Source organism: Halichoerus grypus, chromosome 13 (assembly GCF_964656455.1).
Source record: "Halichoerus grypus chromosome 13, mHalGry1.hap1.1, whole genome shotgun sequence".
NCBI classification, from domain to species: domain Eukaryota; kingdom Metazoa; phylum Chordata; class Mammalia; order Carnivora; family Phocidae; genus Halichoerus; species Halichoerus grypus.
The window spans coordinates 37,155,766-37,175,451 of record NC_135724.1 but is presented as its reverse complement, the minus strand read 5'-3'; the positions used below and the strand labels follow the sequence as shown (position 1 = coordinate 37,175,451).

The window sequence follows — 19,686 nt, the reverse complement described above, 5'->3', positions numbered from 1 at the left end:
TGGAATACAATCAGCTCGGTACTGGTTTAGATAACAACCCAACAAGCACCTTTGGGACATAATCTCGTTTTCACAGTAAGTTAAGGTTCTTACCGAGTTTTGTTTGGTTTCAGGTGTGGGAATTGCTTAAAAATTATCATTAGTTCCTTTTTTCTCAGATTCTGGGGTTCTGTTACATGCATGGCTAGAGCATAAAAGAAAGACGTGTGAGCCCGTGGGCTTAGTGGTGCTGTTCCAGTTTCCTTTTTTGGAGGCAGGGAGGTTGTGGCTCTATGAGCAAATCATCTTTTTGTAAAGTGTGAGTGACCAGCTTGCCAGAGGTGACCTGTGAGAGTCTGTCCATGTGATGCATGTGTGGGAGGAATCTGACTCGGTGAGCTTGGGGTTCTAGCGGTTTAGTTTGCTGACCTGTGTCTCAGTTACACTCAAAGATCGGGTCCCCTGGGGTTGTTCTGTGCTTGTGTGAAAGTATTGTTCTGTGTATGGATTGGTTTTTGTGGGCTGTACCATCAGGCCTGCCAACCCCTCTTGGAGTAGTTCTTACACAAGAAAACGCAAACTTTTTATTATGAGTTTTTTCTATATTTTATATATTTCAATTAACCTATAGTCTTTACGTAAAGAGTAACTTATTGTTCTTTTTTTTTTTAAAAAAAAAAAGGAGGTATTCAGAAAACGCATTTTAAATCAGAATGTTCTTTCTAGGAATGATTATTGGGAACCGGCATTCAGTGTAAATATATTAATTTTTCAGCATCTGTCAGATTCTAAATTCAAGTACGAGGCATCGTATACTGAGGGCTTTACGCCAGTGCAGATACCACCTCTCACCGTTGGTTATGTCACATGCTGAGCATGGCTCTGCTAACACAGATCATGAAATGCTATTACTACTTAGTACAGAAGCTAGGAGAAAATGCTTTCCATTTTCTTATGGTCGATATCCTACCAATTTTCAAACTTGTTCTATCTCACATTCTGGAGGGTTAGTGTTTGAAGATTAAGCATTTTTTAATGATTGTTTTACGTAAATGCTAACGTCAGTTTAGGAGCCTCTTTCTTAGAGGTTGTGGGCTCAAAACTCTATCGCTCTATGGCAGGGCAATGTCTTTACAAAATAGGATCAGACCCCTCAAGAGGATAAAGACGCTCCAATGTTTGTGGCGGTAGAAAGCTGGTGCAGTGGCTGTGTTTTAGGGGTTCTAAGAATTATATCTCCTAACAAGAGCCAAAGAGGGACTTCTTGAACAGTGCTCCTATCGCTTAGCTTTTAAATAGTGAGGACAAAAGTCACTTCATTGTATTGCCAATTCTGGGCTCTCCACGTAAAAGGAAGTGACAAAATGGTATGTGGCTTCTCATGGAAAGGAAGAGCTGGTATAAAGATTTATTATATGTGGTAGATTATTTTTGATAGATTTGGCTGTGAAATTTTAAGATCTACATCCCACTCGTCTAAATGAAAAAGAGATAACACGATGCTCTGGAAAGAACATGAATTTTAAAACTCCAAAGACTCTGATTGAAGTTCCCCTTTCACTTTCAACTGGATGGATCCAGCCACGCCTGAAACATCTTGCACCTGGATGCCTATGAAACCTTCTGCTCACCTGCTTACTTCCACTCCTGTCTCCTCCCAGATGGTTTTCTGCTCTTAAGCAGGAGTAATCCTTCTATAATCTGATCCTGTCACCTCTATGATTTAAACTCTTTATTATCTCCCTCTGCATTTGAGATAAAGACCACGGTCCTTGATGTGGCATAGACGGACTTCAAGGGTCTGCCTTCTTCTTTCCTCTCCAGAATGGGGTTTCTTCTTCCTCCATCTGGAATTATCTTCCCAGTCCCCGGAGTTAATATCAGAAGGACTCCTGCTGGTCCCTTAAGTCCCAGCTCAGATGTCCCATGCACAATGACTGCTTCCATTTATCACAGCATTTGCTGACACTAAGTTGCCAGAGGCAGGTACTCTGATGGATGATACCAGAACTTTAGTTCCAGCACTGAGCAAACTCCCTGACTTAGAGTAGATAGTCAAAGATTTCAAGAATAAATCAATGAATAAATGAATGAGTAAATGAATGAATATCTATTATGAAAGCAAATCATCTCCTGAAATGGTATGTAAATGTTAGTTCTTATCACTTCTACCATTCTTCTTCTTTCCAGAAATCCCCTGCTAAGAAACTAACTAATGCATTAAGCAAGTCTCTGAGCTGTGCTTCCAGCCGTGAACCCTTGCACCCCATGTTCCCTGACCAGCCTGAGAAGCCACTCAACTTGGCCCACATTGTGTGAGTATCTCTGCCTTCCAGATGAAAAGACATCTTTCTTCATTGACACATGTTCACATCCATACAAAGGCAATTTCATATCAGTTGCTAGGGACCAAGTTTTAAATTTTAATTAAAAAAAAGAGAGAGTAAAAATAATGTGATTATAATTTTTTTATTGCAGGGGTAAACGGTACTTCTGTCTTGATGTATAAGTAAATTATGCAACACTAATGTTATTCACCTACAAGTAGAAAATATTCAAAAAGCATCATTATAAAATATAGATGTTAGTAGAGTTTTTACAACTGGACATTAACAATCAATGAAATTAACCATAATAAGAAAATTTTAAAGCACACTGTACCTTAATATCATATGTGCTTTGAGTCCCAAATATAAAAGCTCTTTGTTTCATTTATCTGCAGAGCCAGTCATCTTAAAGATATCAGCAAATCTAAAAATTGTTGTTGTCTTATCCCAAACTACACAATTTTAGAAGAATCATGGCCCATACATGAGAAGGTGGAAAAGAGAGGTTGGTGGTAAAATTCCTCAGAACTTCCAAAAACAGACTTTAAAAAATTCTTTCTCCAAAGTCTATGTGAGTTTGGTGGGCAGAGGGGGATGTGCCCAGAAATGGTGCTCCCACCCATTCCTTCCACTTCCCAGAAGCCTCAAGCCCTGGAGCTTCTCTCAGGCCTGGGTGGCCAGATAACAGGGGAGGCTTAGGTAGAAGAAAGTATTTCTTCCTTGGTGTTATCTTGCACTCAAAAGAAGAAACAAGCTCGTCATCTGCTTCTATGCCCAATTAGGAATTACATCATCGCAGGTACCTCAGAAAGACTCTAGAAAACGTGGTTCCCCCTCAATACAAACTGCTTTTTGTTTTGCACAGTTCAGCGGGACCTACTGCACTCAGGGCCTAGGTTTGCATGTTGACATCAAGAGGCGGCAGATCAGACCTATCAATATTAGAAATCCACCAGTACAGAGTTCATGCTTCAGGCAGTTCAGAACATGATCCATCAGAGGCACCATGATGGATCTGAGCCCTTATGAAAGCAGTAACTCTTTCCTCTGATGGACCTAAGCAAATACCCTCAAATGATTTGTGCTGTGTCATGTCTATGGTTTTGTATAAATACTACGGGGCTTGGTTTGTTTGCTCCCAAGTGTGCGTGGAGGGTTTACTGCCTTCAGCAATAAACACAGCCTGGAGGCTTGTGTGGCTGGCATGGGCTAAGCATCCAAAAAACTAACATAAACCAATTCTGTAGAATGTGGCTAACTTATTTTTGGAAATTTTGATCCTAAAAATAAACCTTAAAAGAAACCAGGGATAAATAAATCTGTGGAGTATCCCAGAGGGCCAGTCACATGCAGAAAACGACCTCGTACGAGCGATTCTTATTAAGGTCTCACTGTTTTTCCCCTAGCCAGAGACAATCACTAATGTGCTAATAAATGAACAAAACTAAGTGAGAGCAAGTCTGTGCTCTCTGAGCTCTGCTGTGGAGCACTTCCTACCAGCCCAGCTGGGAGTTTCAGCCCAGAGAACGACGTTCAGTCAGAGCTGATGGGTATAAGGAAACTAGAGAGGGAGTAGATGGGAATAGCCTGACTCTAAGAGCTTTGCAGCAGAACAGAATTAGGATGCTTCCTCCCACTGGGAGACAAAATTAGGAAGTGAGACAGAGTGAAATAAAAGTCAAGTTCATGGTCAGTCACACTGCAGTATTACCTAGCACAGAGCCTGTACCCAGTTGTGCTCTGGCTGGCTGGCTGGCTGGTGTGTGTGTGTGTGTGTGTGTGTGTGTGTGTGTGTGTGTGTATTTAATTGGCTAATGAGTAAACAAATTTTTAACTGTAGAGTGGCAATCTGATCTGACGTATTATTCACTGAACTGAGGGCAGTCTCTACACAATTTGAGTTCCATGAAGAGTTTCAGGATTCCCTTATAATGCTACACAAATGGGCCTTTTTCTGAGAAAAGTTCCATATATTTCACCAGATTCTCCAAATAGTCCTCGAATCAAAATAGTGGCCTATACTCACAGATAATATATTTTTCCAGGGTGAATGTCTTAATTTTAAAATGTGAATTGTGAAAAATATTTAATTGTTGAAATAATAGACAAGAAATTCTGCATGCAGAATGTCCAATCTCTATGAGACCAGGATTTTTTTCTATTTTTAGCTTTAGACATTTTTCTCTCATTAATTATTCAAATGTTTTTGTCCTGAACAGATAGCCATGTCTTTTTCTTTTGTGGTTTTTTTTTTTTTTTTTTTTGGATGGGGATAGCTCAGACTTCTAATTTTAAAATACGCCATTCATTTAGCTATTCTAAATTACCACAGGTATGTAAGGCCACTTAAGTGGTGACATTTTGGTATTTTGGCATTTGTTCTTAGCTGTTGTATTTCTTGTTAATTTTACCATGATTAACAGTGTCTATTCTATTCAATTTCTTGCTGCCAAAAGTGATACTTGGTAAGTAGTTCAATAGTCCCCTGTGTGCTTGTAAAGACATAATCATAATTACAAGTGGTTAAGAGACACAAAACAAGTGAGTAACACGAGGCTAGTTTAAAACTAATTCTGCCTTAAGCTGAATATTTTCCATTCACAAGACGAATGCCAATTTTTTTAAGATTTTATTTATTTATTTAACAGAGAGAGAGAGCGAGAGAAGGAACACAAGCAGGTGGAGTGGGAGAGGGAGAAGCAGGCTTCCCGCTGAGCAGGGAGCCCGACGCGGGGCTCTATCCCAGGACCCCGGTATCATGACCTGAGCCGAAGGCAGACGCGTAACCGACTGAGCCACCCAGGCACCCCCAAATGCCAATTTTATGAAACTGTCCTCTGTGAAGGTCTTGTCCACAAGGAAAATTTTGCACTAGATCCCTGCGACTTTATCTTATGGAGCTATTTCTTTCTCATAAGAATAAATCTGTTTAAAATTCCCAATGTGACCTAGTTATTAGATAAAATAACTTCCCATTTGATGATGGAGGAAATAGGAACCACAGTCCCTTTGAAAGCCACCATTTGGTGCCAAGGTTAGTCATTCTGTGTCCCAAGTTCAACATTTCCAAGATGAACCTTAAACATGAAGCCATTTACTAAGAAACTGCAATTTCACCTTTGCGGTGCCCAGGTTCTATAGAGTCAATTTACCAGGCTAATTAAAAAGCATTCCAAGTCCACTTGTTTTCTCATTTCCTAGAGCTAGAGCACGATGGGAAAGTTAAAAAAGACAAAAGAAAACCAGAAATGTTGGTCAAGTTGATTGTTTCAACTTGTTGTAAAGTTAAAATGAAGATATTTCATTCTTCTTACTGTTTTAAAATCTGATTTACCTAACTTTTCAAAATTCACAGAGGACATTTGTATAAAATTAGCATCCTGCTTATACAGTGAAAGTGTTGTGCTCAAGGCAGAATTAGTTTTATTTTTTAAAAGATTTTATTTATTAATTTGACAGAGACAGCGAGAGAGGGAACACAAGCAGGGGGAGTGGGGGAGGGAGAAGCAGGCCTCCCGCTGAGCAGGGAGCCTGCAGAATTAGTTTTAAACTAGCCTCATGTGTCAAAGACACATCCTAGGTAAGTAATGCAAAACACTCAGCTAGTTTTCAGAATGTCAGCTGATATGTTTAGAGTAGATGAAATAGTGAAGCTGCTGTTTCAACCTCACCCATCAAATAATGTCTGCAAAAATCTTAGAACACTGTTTAGCACCAAGTACTAGGAACCACAAGTTTCGGTGAATTTTTGCATAGAGTGCTGACATTTTAAAACCTGTATAGCATCATTTCCAGTCCCATAAACACACCGGGATAAAGAAGTCTACCTTTTTCTCAGGATCTCTGCATTGTGGAATCCAAAACCAACTTTGGTTCCCTAAGGTAGAAACTAAAGTATTAAAGCTTTTTCTCTTGATCAAGCCAACACAACCAGATTCTGTAGGCTACTGTGATTAATATCTGGTGTTCAAAAATTCTGCACCGTCAAACTCAAATATTGAACTATAGTGAGACCAAAATTTCCTCTGACTCAGAATGATGCCCTGCCTCATTATCCGTATTCTGAACTCTCAATCCCATCTCATGGAACATATTCCAGTGAACCTAAAATAAGACTAAAAACCACTTGGAGATGAGATAGGAGTCTTAGCTCTATCATTTTGCCTGAACTAAGACATTAACGATAGGGACAGGATGACAGGCTAAAATGAAAAATACAACTGGGAATGACAGACCCCATGCAGTTGGGGTTTGAGGCCATGCACAATTCTGAGAAATACTGAACTCTATTTTCTTTCTCTCATCATATGAAAAGAAGTTTATGGGATGCCTTGCACTATGTGCCCTATTATATGGAACATCCAGATAATAGACATTCAGTAAATCCTGTGGTGCTTGATTGCATCTTTGCATAGAACAAAGAGCAAATCAGGCCCGATATGATTTTGCAACTGGCTCCTTCCAGACCGGGTGTATTGAGAAAGAGCCATTGTCATGCGGAGTACAGGAGAAGTTTCTGAAACCTCTGCTTTCCAAGAGGATGTAGATGCTGCTTATCAACAATTTTTCAGAGGTTCTCCTTTTAGAAGGCAGTGGACCTGGGGCTGCCTCAAAGTCCTTGCTCCATTCAAGAATATGACTCAAGGAAACACCAAGGCTCAAAGCTCATGGATAAACATTCCTGTGGTGCCCAGAGGTTTTCCTCCTAATGTTTACTGGACATTCCACACTTTTAAGGAAATGTAACTTCCCAAAACGCTTAAAGAATTTCATTGCAAAATATAAAATGTTGTGTTGATCCCAGCCCCTTTCCTGGAAAGGTGGTGGATAGTTTTTTACTTGTGACTTCTGTTTGTTTTAACTTTCCACCCACACTGTACTTGGTTTTAGGCCGCCCAGACCTGTAACCAGCATGAATGACACCCTCTTCTCCCACTCAGTCCCCTCCTCAGGAAGTCCTTTTATTACCAGGAGGTAAGTTCCAATCTTATTATGAAATAAGCCCTCTCCTTGGTAATGACCCCTAATTCTGTGTTAGGAAAAATATTCTAATGCAAGCCAGGTGTGGAAGATTATTGTTAGAAACTAGTTTGTAAATATCTGTCACAGGTTTTCACTTTCATTCATTGGGATGCTTTTGACGATGGCTGGGATGGCTTTTGGGATGAGTGTCACTTCTGGAAACTTGCATTTACAATCTCCTCACAGTAAGAATGTGGGGTATGTTTAAGTTTTATGACCGACACGCCTGTATTCTATGTCGTTGAGAAAATCACCTTCATAGCACTTGGAATGGAGAGAATTGGAATTTCAAGATGCAATGGAAAATTATTAGGTACATTCTGAGACAGTTTATAATCTCCTCTCATAATGTGGTGAGCTCTGGAGTTCCTGAGGCTAGAGGCTGAAGACCAAACTTGGAAGACTAGTTTCCATATAAGTGATTTCAGGGATAATAAGAAGAACTTCTTAAAAAGGGGTACGTGTCTCCTATTTTTACACAAAGATCCACGCCCATGTGAGCAAAAAACAGGTGAAGCAAGTAATTCTATTAGAGCTAGCTTGATAAATATGCAGGGTCAAGAGGTGCTCCAAATTGTTTGATCAACTCTCGCAAATAAAGTACTAGGGGCTTATTTTATAAATATACGGAGAAGGCTCACAGGAAAGCAGAAACAAAGGTAAGGAAAATTAGAGTGAGTAATGAACGTAAGATTTCAAATGCCTTTCAGCAGGAAAAAAAAAAACAACAACCTCATGTTTCATAAAGGGAACATAATCAGTCTTTTCCCCCAGAGAGGTTTCTGAGGTACCAATTTCACTGTAATATCCTGGTACATTCAAGTAAGGATTTACACACAATGAGACTCAGAATGCTGCTGATTTTTTTTCCCTGAGTTCCTGTATTTGCCCATCAGCAAGAACATGAGATGAAGATGTTCCCCGTAATTGTAATTAGCATAACAAATAAGATGCAGCAGTTCATGGTGTTGCCTCCCTAAAAATTAAGCAAATCTATAACAAGTGGAAATGAGGCAAAACTGAACTGCAGAACATCCAGAGTGAAATAACATGTTCTAGGCCCTCAGTATGTTCCTTTTAGCACTCCTTCGCAAAGCCACCAGCAGATTCAACCATCTTTTCTACCGTAAAGTCTAGAAGGGACATGGGGCCGTACCTCTATCTGGGGAAGATTTGGCATGATGTTAAGAAAGATGTGCTTTTATTAGGAGACCCTGCATTCTGCAAATGTCAAAGCAGAGATAGACCCCATCCTTACTGAAGGTCGTTTTATATCATTTCAGCTCGGACGGTGCTTATGGTGGATGCGTCTAGATGGATAACATGGCTTCCTCTACTCTAAAATATTCCTATAATACTTTGAGCTGTTCTGGTTCCTCCAGGGTGCGTGGTACCCATTAACCCAAACTATGATCATTTCCCTTTTTCTCCCATTTTCAGTCCTTTTGGAATGTTCTCTGTGAACCACAGACACGTTGTTTAAAGTTTGCGGTCCTTGCTTTCTATCACCATGGAGGTTAGCCTCTGGTTTCTGTTTTAAGGGTGCTGTTCAATAAAGCTGTGTACACTGAACATCTTTCCTCTCTGCGTGGGCCTTGCTCTGTCCATGGAAGGTTCTAATGAGGTCTCATTGTTTGCATCCCTCAGGTTACCTGAGGGGATAAGTGCATCCAGCCCTGGGGCTGAGGAGCATTCACTCATAAAGCTGTATGTAAATCAGCTTGACCACAGCCCACGGTCAGTATCCCAGCTCTGAAGCACTAACTGTAGTTCCTAGTGCCATAGCTAGACTGCTAGTCATCCTGCTCCATCACTAAAATCCTCTTCTAGTATGTCTCAGTAGAGATATTGTCATCTTCTGGGGCTTCATGAGATTCCGTTGAGCATGTTCAACCCGAGCTGGACTTCTCAGCTCTTTCCTCTCTTTTCCACTTCTGTTCTTGACTTCACGGCCTCCCAGCAGTATATATGGGATACATATATATGAAGAGTACCAAGCTGGATCTTCTTCTTTAGAGGGGTCTCTGCTTTTGTACAGTCTGCAAGAGCCCACATGGTGATTTCTTAGATTCTTGAATCAAAGAGCCTCTTGGAGTGATTGATCTTTAGCACTAACAGGGTAAGGCCAGGACAAGGTCCCATGGCTGGGCCACATCGTGGTAAAGGACTTGAGAATTTAGGCCTTCCTGTCCCACTAGACCTGGGCCACATTTCCCGCAGGTAAGGCAGTCTGATTCCTATTACAGGAGCAATTTCAAAACCAATTCACGCTCTCGGTGCTTACTTTCTCTCACTTGATGATGCTGGTGGTGACCCACTGTTTATTTCTTAACCATGTCCATACACAAAGGTTAATGGAAACCCATCATGCCAAATGCAGGCATAAATTAAAAGTCCTGTTCTTCCTACAACTGGAACTGAACCAAAGAAATATGACCTAGAGCTCTGCCCTCCATTCCTGCCCAATCCCAACTGCCCTTTTTAAAAATCTGATAAAACCAGGGCGCCTGAGTGGCTCAGTCAGTTAAGCATCTGCCTTCGACTCAGGTCATGATCTCAGGGTCCTGGGAGCGAGCCCTGCCCTGGCTCCCTGCTCAGCAGGGAGTCTGCTTCTCCCTCTCCCTCTCCCGCTCCCCTCCCCCTCCCCTTGCAGGGAGTCTGCTTCTCCCTTTCCCCCCTCCCTCTGCTCATGCTCTCATGCTCTCTCGCTCTCTCTCTCTCTCTCAAATAAATAAAATCTGTTTAAAAAATTAAAAAAATAAAATTAAAAATCTGGGGAAACCGAAAACCTGAACAAGCCAAGCATGGTGCTGGTCAGTGTTAAGGCAGTATTAAGAAAGTAGGGAGGTTTGGCATACAGATATTTTATTTAGCTTGAGTTTTGGGTCTTCTGTATTGTGAGAGATCTTGGAAAGATAAAGCGAAATGAGGATGAATTGAAATCACCACTCCAGAATCCTTGATACAAACTCCTGGCATTACTCACCTAAAGTCCTTTACAAGCATACCACTTTGATCTTCAAAAGGCACTAGGGTATATCTTTGAAGTCCTTTGACACCCTAGCAATCTACCTTACACAGATTTACGAGTGTATAGCTCTGGTTACCACCACCGTCTGTCGCAGCCCTGTTCTTATTTCCATTTCTAGCTATGTACTTGATTCACCTTTCCCTTACTTAAAAGAAAAGAGGGAATTCTCAAAGGCACCCTCCCTTAAACTTTGGAAGTCTTCATGTGTGTGTGTGCAATTAGGTACAATATGGGTCCACACAATTTGCGGACTAATTCACTTCACTCATTTTTGTGATCATAACTATATCCCTAAACCTAGATTATTTTCTTATAAATGCACAAATTTACAGGGGAAAAATGCTGGAACAATGGAAGTCTCTCATCACCACTGGGAAAAGAGCTCCAACGGCCATGTATGTTGTGGCGGCAACATTATCTACGCTTATGAAAGATTGACTATCATTACTACAAAGAGTATTGCAAGGGCTGACCCAAAGGACCCTTCTCTCCTTCACCGCCCTCAGCATCGTGCCCCTGCCTATCTGCTCTCTTTGTTGGCATGGTGCCCCCTTTGTAAAATCTTAATTATCTTGACGAAACCCTTGCATCATTTATGTGAGAAAATTAACCAGTCCTATCCCATGTCAAATAAGGCCCTTTAATTATAGCCAACATCTGCATTACCACAATAAGGACATTGTAAAAGTTTGAATGGCTACTTTCTTTACCCCCGATTTTAGAACCATCTCTTGAAGGTTCACAGATACTTTCACAAATGGAACCTCTAGAGTAGTAACTACTCACAAAAGGAATCACTTTGGCTATTATATATAGCATCTAGCCAGATCTTATCACTCTCCCAAATGTCAGAAAATTGCTTATGATTCATAGAGTGTGTCGAACACAGTCTAATGGGCTATTTTCTGGTTTGTCACAGTGCCATCTGGTTAATAGCTAATACTATATTCAACTTAGTAGCGCACATGGGGAAGGCACATCACTCACCCCAAATACTCCCCAAATCCTGATTCTTCCCACCACAGCAACATTTGTGAGATTTTTATTGGTGGACTGGTTGGTCGGTTGGTTGATTGGTTTGGGTTTTCAACCACAGAAAAGGTAATTCATTGTATCTTTTTCAGTTTTTTTCAAACACTTGCTTACCCAAAGATTCTTTACCTAACAACCCAGTTTTTTAATCAGACTTAAAACATTCAAACTAGATTTTAAGCATTTGTGCATTGGTAATCAAAAGCAAATAGAAATAAAATTGAGGCACTGAATTCAACCTTGGCTTCTGAAAACCAACATTTTTCCATGGTTAATTTTTTCTAAGATTAAAAACCACCCTTTCTAGTCAGGAAAACAGATGAATTAACACCATAAAATAGATGAACTTATAAATCAACCACCATGAAGATTTCTTCACTCTTTTCACACTTTCTGGTTATGTTGTGTGAAATTTCATGAAATTTGAAATAGTCTTTTCAGTTAATTCTTTATTCCATGTAGCCCCAGAGCTCCACTAATACGTTAGTTTTTTCCAAACCTGAATTAAACTGGTCTTCACACTCCATTCTATTTCCTATACTGAAATATTAGTGCATAATTAAAACTCCAGTCACCTCTCTTCTTCACTTCAGTAACTTTTATTCACTTGCTAGAGTTGCTTTAGTTCTTCTCTGTGTATGCCCTATACCCAGCAAACTTTTCTAGATATGCTCTCTTGACAAAAATGCAATTGACACAGCTTAGTGATATCTGGGGGACAACATAGTAAATGTAGTGAATCAAATATGACCTAAGAATTCTTATTATTTCCTCCGCAGTACCTGCTTGAAAGATAGTTCAGCTTTCATGCCAGCCTGAATTGATGACAACTAATTTTCCCACTGAAACACTGAGCTGTTTTTTATGCTTGTTTGCTGATTTGCATGTGGCAGATAGTTTATGTTTCAGATCTCAGATATTGAAAACTAGAAAAGGAAAGAAAAACAGAATTTTTCCAGAAATTATCTCAACTTGTGGACATTTTTTATTGTTTTCAAATTAGTTAAATTAGTTTAGTGACCTTGTTACTAGCCTGAGTTAATCATAGTGAGAAGCAATTAAATAAAAAACAGCTTTATTGAGATATAATTGATATATAATTCGATGAATATATTTAAAATAAGTGTGCAGTTCAAGAGGTTCTGACATATATAAACAATATATCATACATACTTATATATACACATGTAAATGAACATATAATATGTTCATATATATTATGAACATATACTTTCATAAGTGTGAATGTACACACATATATACATGTATGGCTGTACACATATATATGTGTGTATGTGTGTTTACATACATACATGAGAAGCAAAATTTTATTCACAATTAACAGTTAGTTACTTAAGAAGGGAGCCAACTTTACAAGTCATCCTTTACCAGTTCAAACACCACACAAGTTTATCAATTATTTAAAAATTAGTAAAAATGAAAATATGTTTTTAATTTGCCATTTGAATATCATTTTCCATTTAACCATGATGATAATAACTATTTTACGTTACATAATTTGTTTATATAATACTGTTGCTCTGTGAGACTGCATCCAGGACTTTTATTTAAATCCTTTATTTTCATGTTTAATAAAAGAAAAAAAATATTTGACCAGAGCTAATACAGTAACACAGCATAAGCAAGAATGGCTTTTAAAACTATATTTCAGATTTCAGCAAAAATCCAGGGAGCATTTGTGCATGATTTTGTTACCTTAGAACACCCCAAAAATGTAATTTACGCTTAAGCAAAAAACTCGACAGGGGTGCCTGGGTGGCTCAGTCATTAAGCGCCTACCTTCAGCTCAGGTCATGATCCCAGGGTCCTGGGATCGAGCCCCGCATCGGGCTCCCTGCTCAGCAGGAAGCCTGTTTCTCCCACTCCCCCTGCTTGGGTTCCCTCTCTCGCTGTGTCTCTGTCAAATAAATAAATGAAATCTTAAAAAAAAAAAAACTCAACATTAGTTGTCACCCTTCAAAACCAAGGGTGAATTTTAAATAAATAAATATGAGACATTTTGAAATTGCTCTACTATTCCAGAACGCATTGTATCAATGTGTGTGTGTGTGTGTGTGTGTGTGTGTGTGTGAAAAAAATCTGGGAAAAGGCTGTTACTCTTTATATAAAGTTGCTCTTTTCCAGAGATCTCAAAAGGAATTGGTGAGAACATAGAGAATTTTTTAGGAAAAAAAATCTAAAGGAATATTTCCCACCTCTTTTCTTTCAACCAAACACATCAACTTCAAATTTACCTTGTCATCCCCTCCAGGGTATGATGGTCCCCACGCCCATTCATGTTAGTATGTGTGCAGGGGAATAAAGTTATACAATGACAAGGACCTGGTAGGGGAAAAAAACAGTAAGAAAAAGAAATATGTGTACACACAATTTTAGAGATGGTGACCCTGCTTTTCCTTGGGACTCAGATTAGAAAAGATTTATCACACATGGTCAAGAGGAGCCCCAGGTAGTTCCCTGCTTCAGAGGATAAAAGGAAGAATGCATTTTGATTTGAGAACAGGGCATGTGGAAGAATGGGAGGCTTCTATAGCTGGAGTTCTGTGCCAACCATTGTTGCATTCTGGAACACGGACTTTCCAGAAGCGTTGCTTCTTGGGAAGAATGGAGGTGCCCATGTGTCTGATCCCAAAGCCCACAACGAATTGGACATATGCCCCAACTTCTCTACACAAATGGCCAAGCTACCAAGTGAAAATTTAAACATCTAGTGTATTCTATAAAGTATCGTGACATATGTTGCTTTGAAGAAATGATAATGAACTACGTATCGTTACTATCTTCACAACAACTGGGGAGAAAAGGTTTTCACTTTGTTTTCCTTCTTTGAGCTCCTGGGGAGGCGCAAAAGAAAATCTAGTGAAGATACTTCACATGAAAAGTCTTTATAGACCCAAGTTTAAAGTGAAAACTGCCTCCCCTGTCAACTCTGTAAGTTCTTGATCTATTTCATTTTGATCATCTCTTGTGTTCATCATGAACTTGGCTTCCTCTATACATGGTCATATTTTTGGCTTCCCAGAAATAAATGATGAGGAGAAGAATTTGAGACTAGTTCTAGGAAGTCCAGAAACTATGTGGACACTGAGTACCAAAAGTCAGACATGCTCTTGGCACTAGATACTAAGAGCTGTAGCAAAATGAAGTAAATAGTGTATTTCCACAAATTCACAGAAGCAGAGAGTGTAATTTCCATATTTTCTAAGAACTGGTTTTCCCAAGAACTCATGTGGGAGGCAGACGGAACATAAAAGAACTTAAATGATTTCTTCAAACCAACATTGGCATTTCATTTGTTGAAAATGACAACAAGATGAAAAGAGATGTGTACAGATAGAATGTCTGCTCCTCTTCCCTCTGAAGGAGGAAAGGATTTGGGAAGAAGAAGGAAGAAAAAAGAAGAGAAGAGGGAAGACAGGCAAATGGAGTAGAGGAAGGAAAGAGGGGGCCCAAAGAATTGGGAGAAAAAGAATAAGGCCACCAAAGGAGAATCTGGGCCTCTGTTCCCTTCCTGAAACCAGCAGGACTCCTCCTGTGGCCAAGATGCAAGATGCCTTCCTGGGACTTTACTGACACATCACCTTCCTCCTCCAAGACTTCTCAGGCATAATTGGTAGCGAACACATCCTCCCAGTTGAGCCTCTTGTGTTTCTTTTCTATGCTAGTCCTTTCTTTCTTCCTGTGCATTCAGCACCAGAGGTTGTACCCGCACAATTATTAAGCTTTTGATTTAAGGAATCAAATACCACCACAATTTTTGGGATTCAAGGGGCAAAATGCATAACAAGGCAAGGAAATAGTTAAGTTTGGAGGGAAGAATCATTGAAATTTCACACCATGTTTTGAGTGGTTTTGCAGGGATCTGAAATCAATTATATAGTAGGTACATCTATCTTGAGTTAAAAAGAAAAAAAAGTTGGGGAGGGTGGTAATTGGGCAGCAGAGAGACTCTAATTACTGGATAATGAACACAGAGGGATATGCTTCAGAAGACAAGGTTTGGAATGCTGTTTTGGTGGGATGATAGGAAAATACCAACTATGATGGCTTAAGGTGGCAATTTCGTCCTGATGGACAACTTCATCATCTTAGAAGGTGAAGATCAGTATGCTGAAAAAACTCATTATGTTCATCAAGAAGTTAAATTCTCCTTGAACACTAATCATTTCATTGTTAAAGTCAATTACATTTATGTGCAGTTGTACTCTTTAAGTAATAGGTTCATTCCTGAAAAGCTAATGAGGTCATACATTCAACAAACATGAGTGCTACTCTCTACTAGACACTTTCTTTATAAATCAGATTTGATTTTAAGTTTGCCAGAGACCTCACTACTTAAGTATTATCTCATAGTATATAAAATTATAAAACAAGAATTCTAGTTACAATGTGCATAATTCTAAAGTGATATTGGTTTTCACATTGGTATTTTCTTTGTACTTCATGGTCTAAAAGAGTGGTACTTTGTAGTAAATCCTTAAAACTTGTAGTTGAAGTTTTATTTAAGATTTTAACTACTTTGTAAGCCATCTTAACACACACATATATTTAGAACTTGTTGAAAAGTTGGGAAAGTTTGTGGTAAAACCTCATACTTTCAACCCCAGAAATTAAAGATTTGGTCATCAAACAAAGTCAGACAGTTAATTTTTGTATTCTCCATGAAAAGGGTGGGAGGATAGTTTTTGGTCCACTGGTGTTAGAGGGCAAATTCTTAACCTACAAAGAAGTAGGCTCCCTTTCAGCATGTTACATGTACAATTGTATTACTAAGGATCAATACCATATTTCTCAATGAAGCATGCTTAGTAGCTCCTGGGTGACTTTCACTTGGCCACACTTTATTAATTATTATTTCTATTTCTATTTGTCATTTGATAAAACCACACTTTAAACTTTTTAAAACTATCATTTAAATTACTAAATGAGTGTTCCTCATAATGAACCTAAAATGGTAAGAATTTGCTATATTGATAGGCCTCTATTCACCAGTTATAGACACAGGGAATATGAATATATATTTATAAGGCTCAAAGGTTTATTTCTGTGTTACTCTGAAAGCTTTCTTTGCAGCTTCTCAGCGTGGGTAAGGTGACTTGTGCCTGGAGTAGTAAAGCACTTCTAATATGACTGCAGTCTCTAGGTAATTTTCAAGTCTCTATTCAACTCAGAAAGTTGGAAAATATAGGGAAGGCTGGAGAAGTATACTTTTTGAGTAGGATCTGAAGGTTGGCAGCACTTAGTGAACTATTGGGCTGTTTACATGATAGTCCGTAATGAATGTTGAATGAATTTTCATTATGTCCGGGCATATGCAATCTATTTGTTAAGCAAATAGCGAGGTCAAATCGGGGATCATGGAAGCTTGTGTAATTACAATTATGGTTCTCAGGCCAGGTTTCTAGTCCTAGTTCAACTCTGTGGAAATCTGAAAACATCTGGAACCTTTCAAAATAACAAGAGAGCTGTCCAAATGGAGCTTGGATCTAGACTTGGAAGTTTCTGTAGCCAGTTCTATTCTTGAATGCATTGCTGTGTTTACGCTCTTCTTGGCTTTCCCATCTTATTAACTAGCTCTCCTCCCAAGGACAGTGAAGTAGAGCAGAACAAACTGCTGGCTAGGGCTGCTCCAGCTTTTCTGAAGGGCAAAGGGTAAGTTAAAGCCAGAGTGTACTGAATCCTGAATTAACTAAACTAAAAATGGAGATTTCTTGTGTCAAAAATGCTTTATGTTTGAAAGACCATCTTTGATTTAGTAGACGCAGCTCTATTATAACCCCACTAACAGCACCATGTAGTTCTTTGGAGTAGACACATCTGTGTTATTCACTTTCTCTGATTTCCTTTTTTTTTTTTTTTAAGTGACTAAACTTTAGATTTGATTTTCCAAAGGATACTTACTCTTTGCTTGCAACCCAATCAATGTGTTTACTGTACAGATGAATTTCTTGGCTGTAGTGGCTTGAAGAATGCAAATCTGTTTCCTTGAAAGCTAATTTACCTAAATGGAAATCTTTATTTTTTTAAATTAGTGAAATGGAACTGTGTATTTCAATGCTTGGATTTTGTTTGGATTTTTTATAGAACATCACTTACATTTCCTCTACCTGCTTGGTTTTCTAAATGCCTTTTTTATCACAAACTCACTCCTACTCACTCTGTTTATTTCTGTTCACCTCTCCTACCAACACCCTTTCTTCCTCCTGCCCCGTTTCAGGATACAATACAGCCTGAATGTGGCAGACAGGCTAGCTGATGAACATGTTCTCATCGGGTTGTATGTCAACAGGCTCCGGAACAACCCATCATGGTTAGTGCAGGTTTGGCTGCTTGACTGTCCTTAGGGAGGGTAACAGTCTGATCCCTTGACAAGAAGTCTCCGCGAAGGGCAAGTGGATGCTACAGGTGTCACTAAGTCACTTCTGAACTGGTTCAGTTAAGACGTCTTTCATGATGTTAGTTTGGATACTTCCCATTCATGTACCATAGAATTCATCACAGCTAAAGGGAAAACTTGTGTAAGTGGATACCATGCTAAATATTAGCCTTCAGTGGATGCAGGGTTCTGGGTCCCACCAGTCAGTTCCGTGTTACATGTGCCATGTCGAATTACCACACAATAGTGATGCAAGAATTTGTCTTATTCCAAGGTCATGGATGTCTCTGCTGATTTGGAGGACAGTGCTCTATTAGTTTAAGATAGAAGTGAAAAGAGGAAAAGTGATGGGATGGGATCATACCATGGAAATCCTTTCCTTAATGATAACAATGGGAGAAACTATCTTTCAACTCTTCTCTGACTTACCAATATTTCTGGAGAGCCATCCTCTTAAAGCCTGCTTTCAAGTCCCAGAATATGGAAATCTTACTTCCAGATGTGTTAAATGTATGAATTCACATAGCCCTGCATATTTGGATAAAGGCATTCATAAAGTTTTTCTCTATTTTAATTGTGACCTAGGAGATTCCTAGGTTGAAGTTACTTGGTTTTGATAATAAATGTACATTTGCAATTTGAATGAAAATAAGGGGACAGACTATGTATTTATCATATGTTTCAGTCTAGTTTAGACTCCTGTGTTTACAAATGTGTTTAGCAAACCAGTTCCTTAGAAATATTTGAATTTTGCTTAATAACTCTTTCTCTGAACTAAGGGCTGATGGATTTTTTTTTTTTTTGTCATTATAAATATTAAGTGAACCAATGGGTTAAATTGCCTTTAAAATAGCTGGCCTCTTTCCTCTACTATTTCACAAAAAGCATCCCTGAAACATGTGATGGCCACTTCTCAGTCCTCATCTCCTTCATCACTTGGTATTGTTAGCCACTTCTTTGTTTCTAGAACTCTCCTCCCTGGACTGTTTCTGCTCCTGATGCCTAGAACTATTCTTACAAAATTAGTACATGAGATGATCTTAGGTGATACATTGATGAACGTTTATTAGCAGTTACATATTTATCTTAATTTGTATTTTTAAAAAAATATAACCAGCACACTAGTTTCATTTTATACTATATCCTACACTTCACAAAGATAAAAATAAGAAGCTCTCTTCAGCTGACCTCACCTCTTTGTTCAAAGTTGCCAAACTTATAGATCCAACAGTTCCTCTTCTTTGTTACCTCTCAGCCTCTCAGAACCACAAGTGAGAAGAGTGATTGCTTTAATCTTACTCCCAGTGAGTTTGGATCCCCAATGTTATATGGTAGCTGAAACAGCAGAGCTAAATACTGAATTACAAAAAAAAAAAAAAAATGTATTGACATTCCTCAAAGAGTATTATCGATATAGATTCAATCATGTCTAAAGGCAAAGCTGTGGTCTCAGACCGTGTCCTCTCCCCCGTAATTCTGAGCACACTCCAGTTAACTTCCCCCACTCTTCTTTGACCTTCTCTGAAGTAAATTTGTAACAAAGAAATCTCCAAAGAGGAAAGCTCACAGTTTGTCACTACCAACCATTTTCCCTACTCAAGTGATTGATCATACTGACTTGATGGTCACTTAAGACAGTAAAACTGTCTCCACGGAGACACCTCACATCTACTTGATGAAAGCGAGAGGTGATATTTATTTCAAAAACAAAGCAGAACTTAAGACTGATCAATGAAGCAGGCTGCTTGTTAAGAACTGCTGCCCTCCATATTTCTTTATGCTTTTTTCTGTTCTTAGAAATTTCCAACTTTTCTTCTGAATTTCTCATTTATCTTCTCTTTCCTTTGTATTGAATTAGATCCTAACAATTCCCCACACCTGCCATGATTATGTAAGTG

The 19,686-nt window shown here is 39.0% G+C and overlaps 1 protein-coding gene across 16 annotated transcripts in view; it reads left to right on the top strand.

Moving 5' to 3' along the window:
* DTNA (dystrobrevin alpha) overlaps positions 1 to 19,686 on the top strand; it is a 340,154-nt gene that overhangs the window by 272,113 nt on the left and 48,355 nt on the right. For 9 of the 16 annotated variants that reach the window (XM_078060439.1, XM_078060437.1, XM_078060441.1 and 6 more), the window contains 5 exons: positions 2,170 to 2,294; positions 7,197 to 7,280; positions 8,976 to 9,065; positions 16,987 to 17,064; positions 17,630 to 17,722. In XM_078060439.1, the coding sequence (XP_077916565.1) occupies positions 2,170 to 2,294; positions 7,197 to 7,280; positions 8,976 to 9,065; positions 16,987 to 17,064; positions 17,630 to 17,722 (470 nt within the window). Of the gene's footprint in view, positions 1 to 2,169; positions 2,295 to 7,196; positions 7,281 to 8,611; positions 8,901 to 8,975; positions 9,066 to 12,170; positions 12,226 to 16,986; positions 17,065 to 17,629; positions 17,723 to 19,686 lie in introns of those variants that run through there. The other 7 variants (XM_078060445.1, XM_078060448.1, XM_078060446.1 and 4 more) reach the window with 5 other exon arrangements.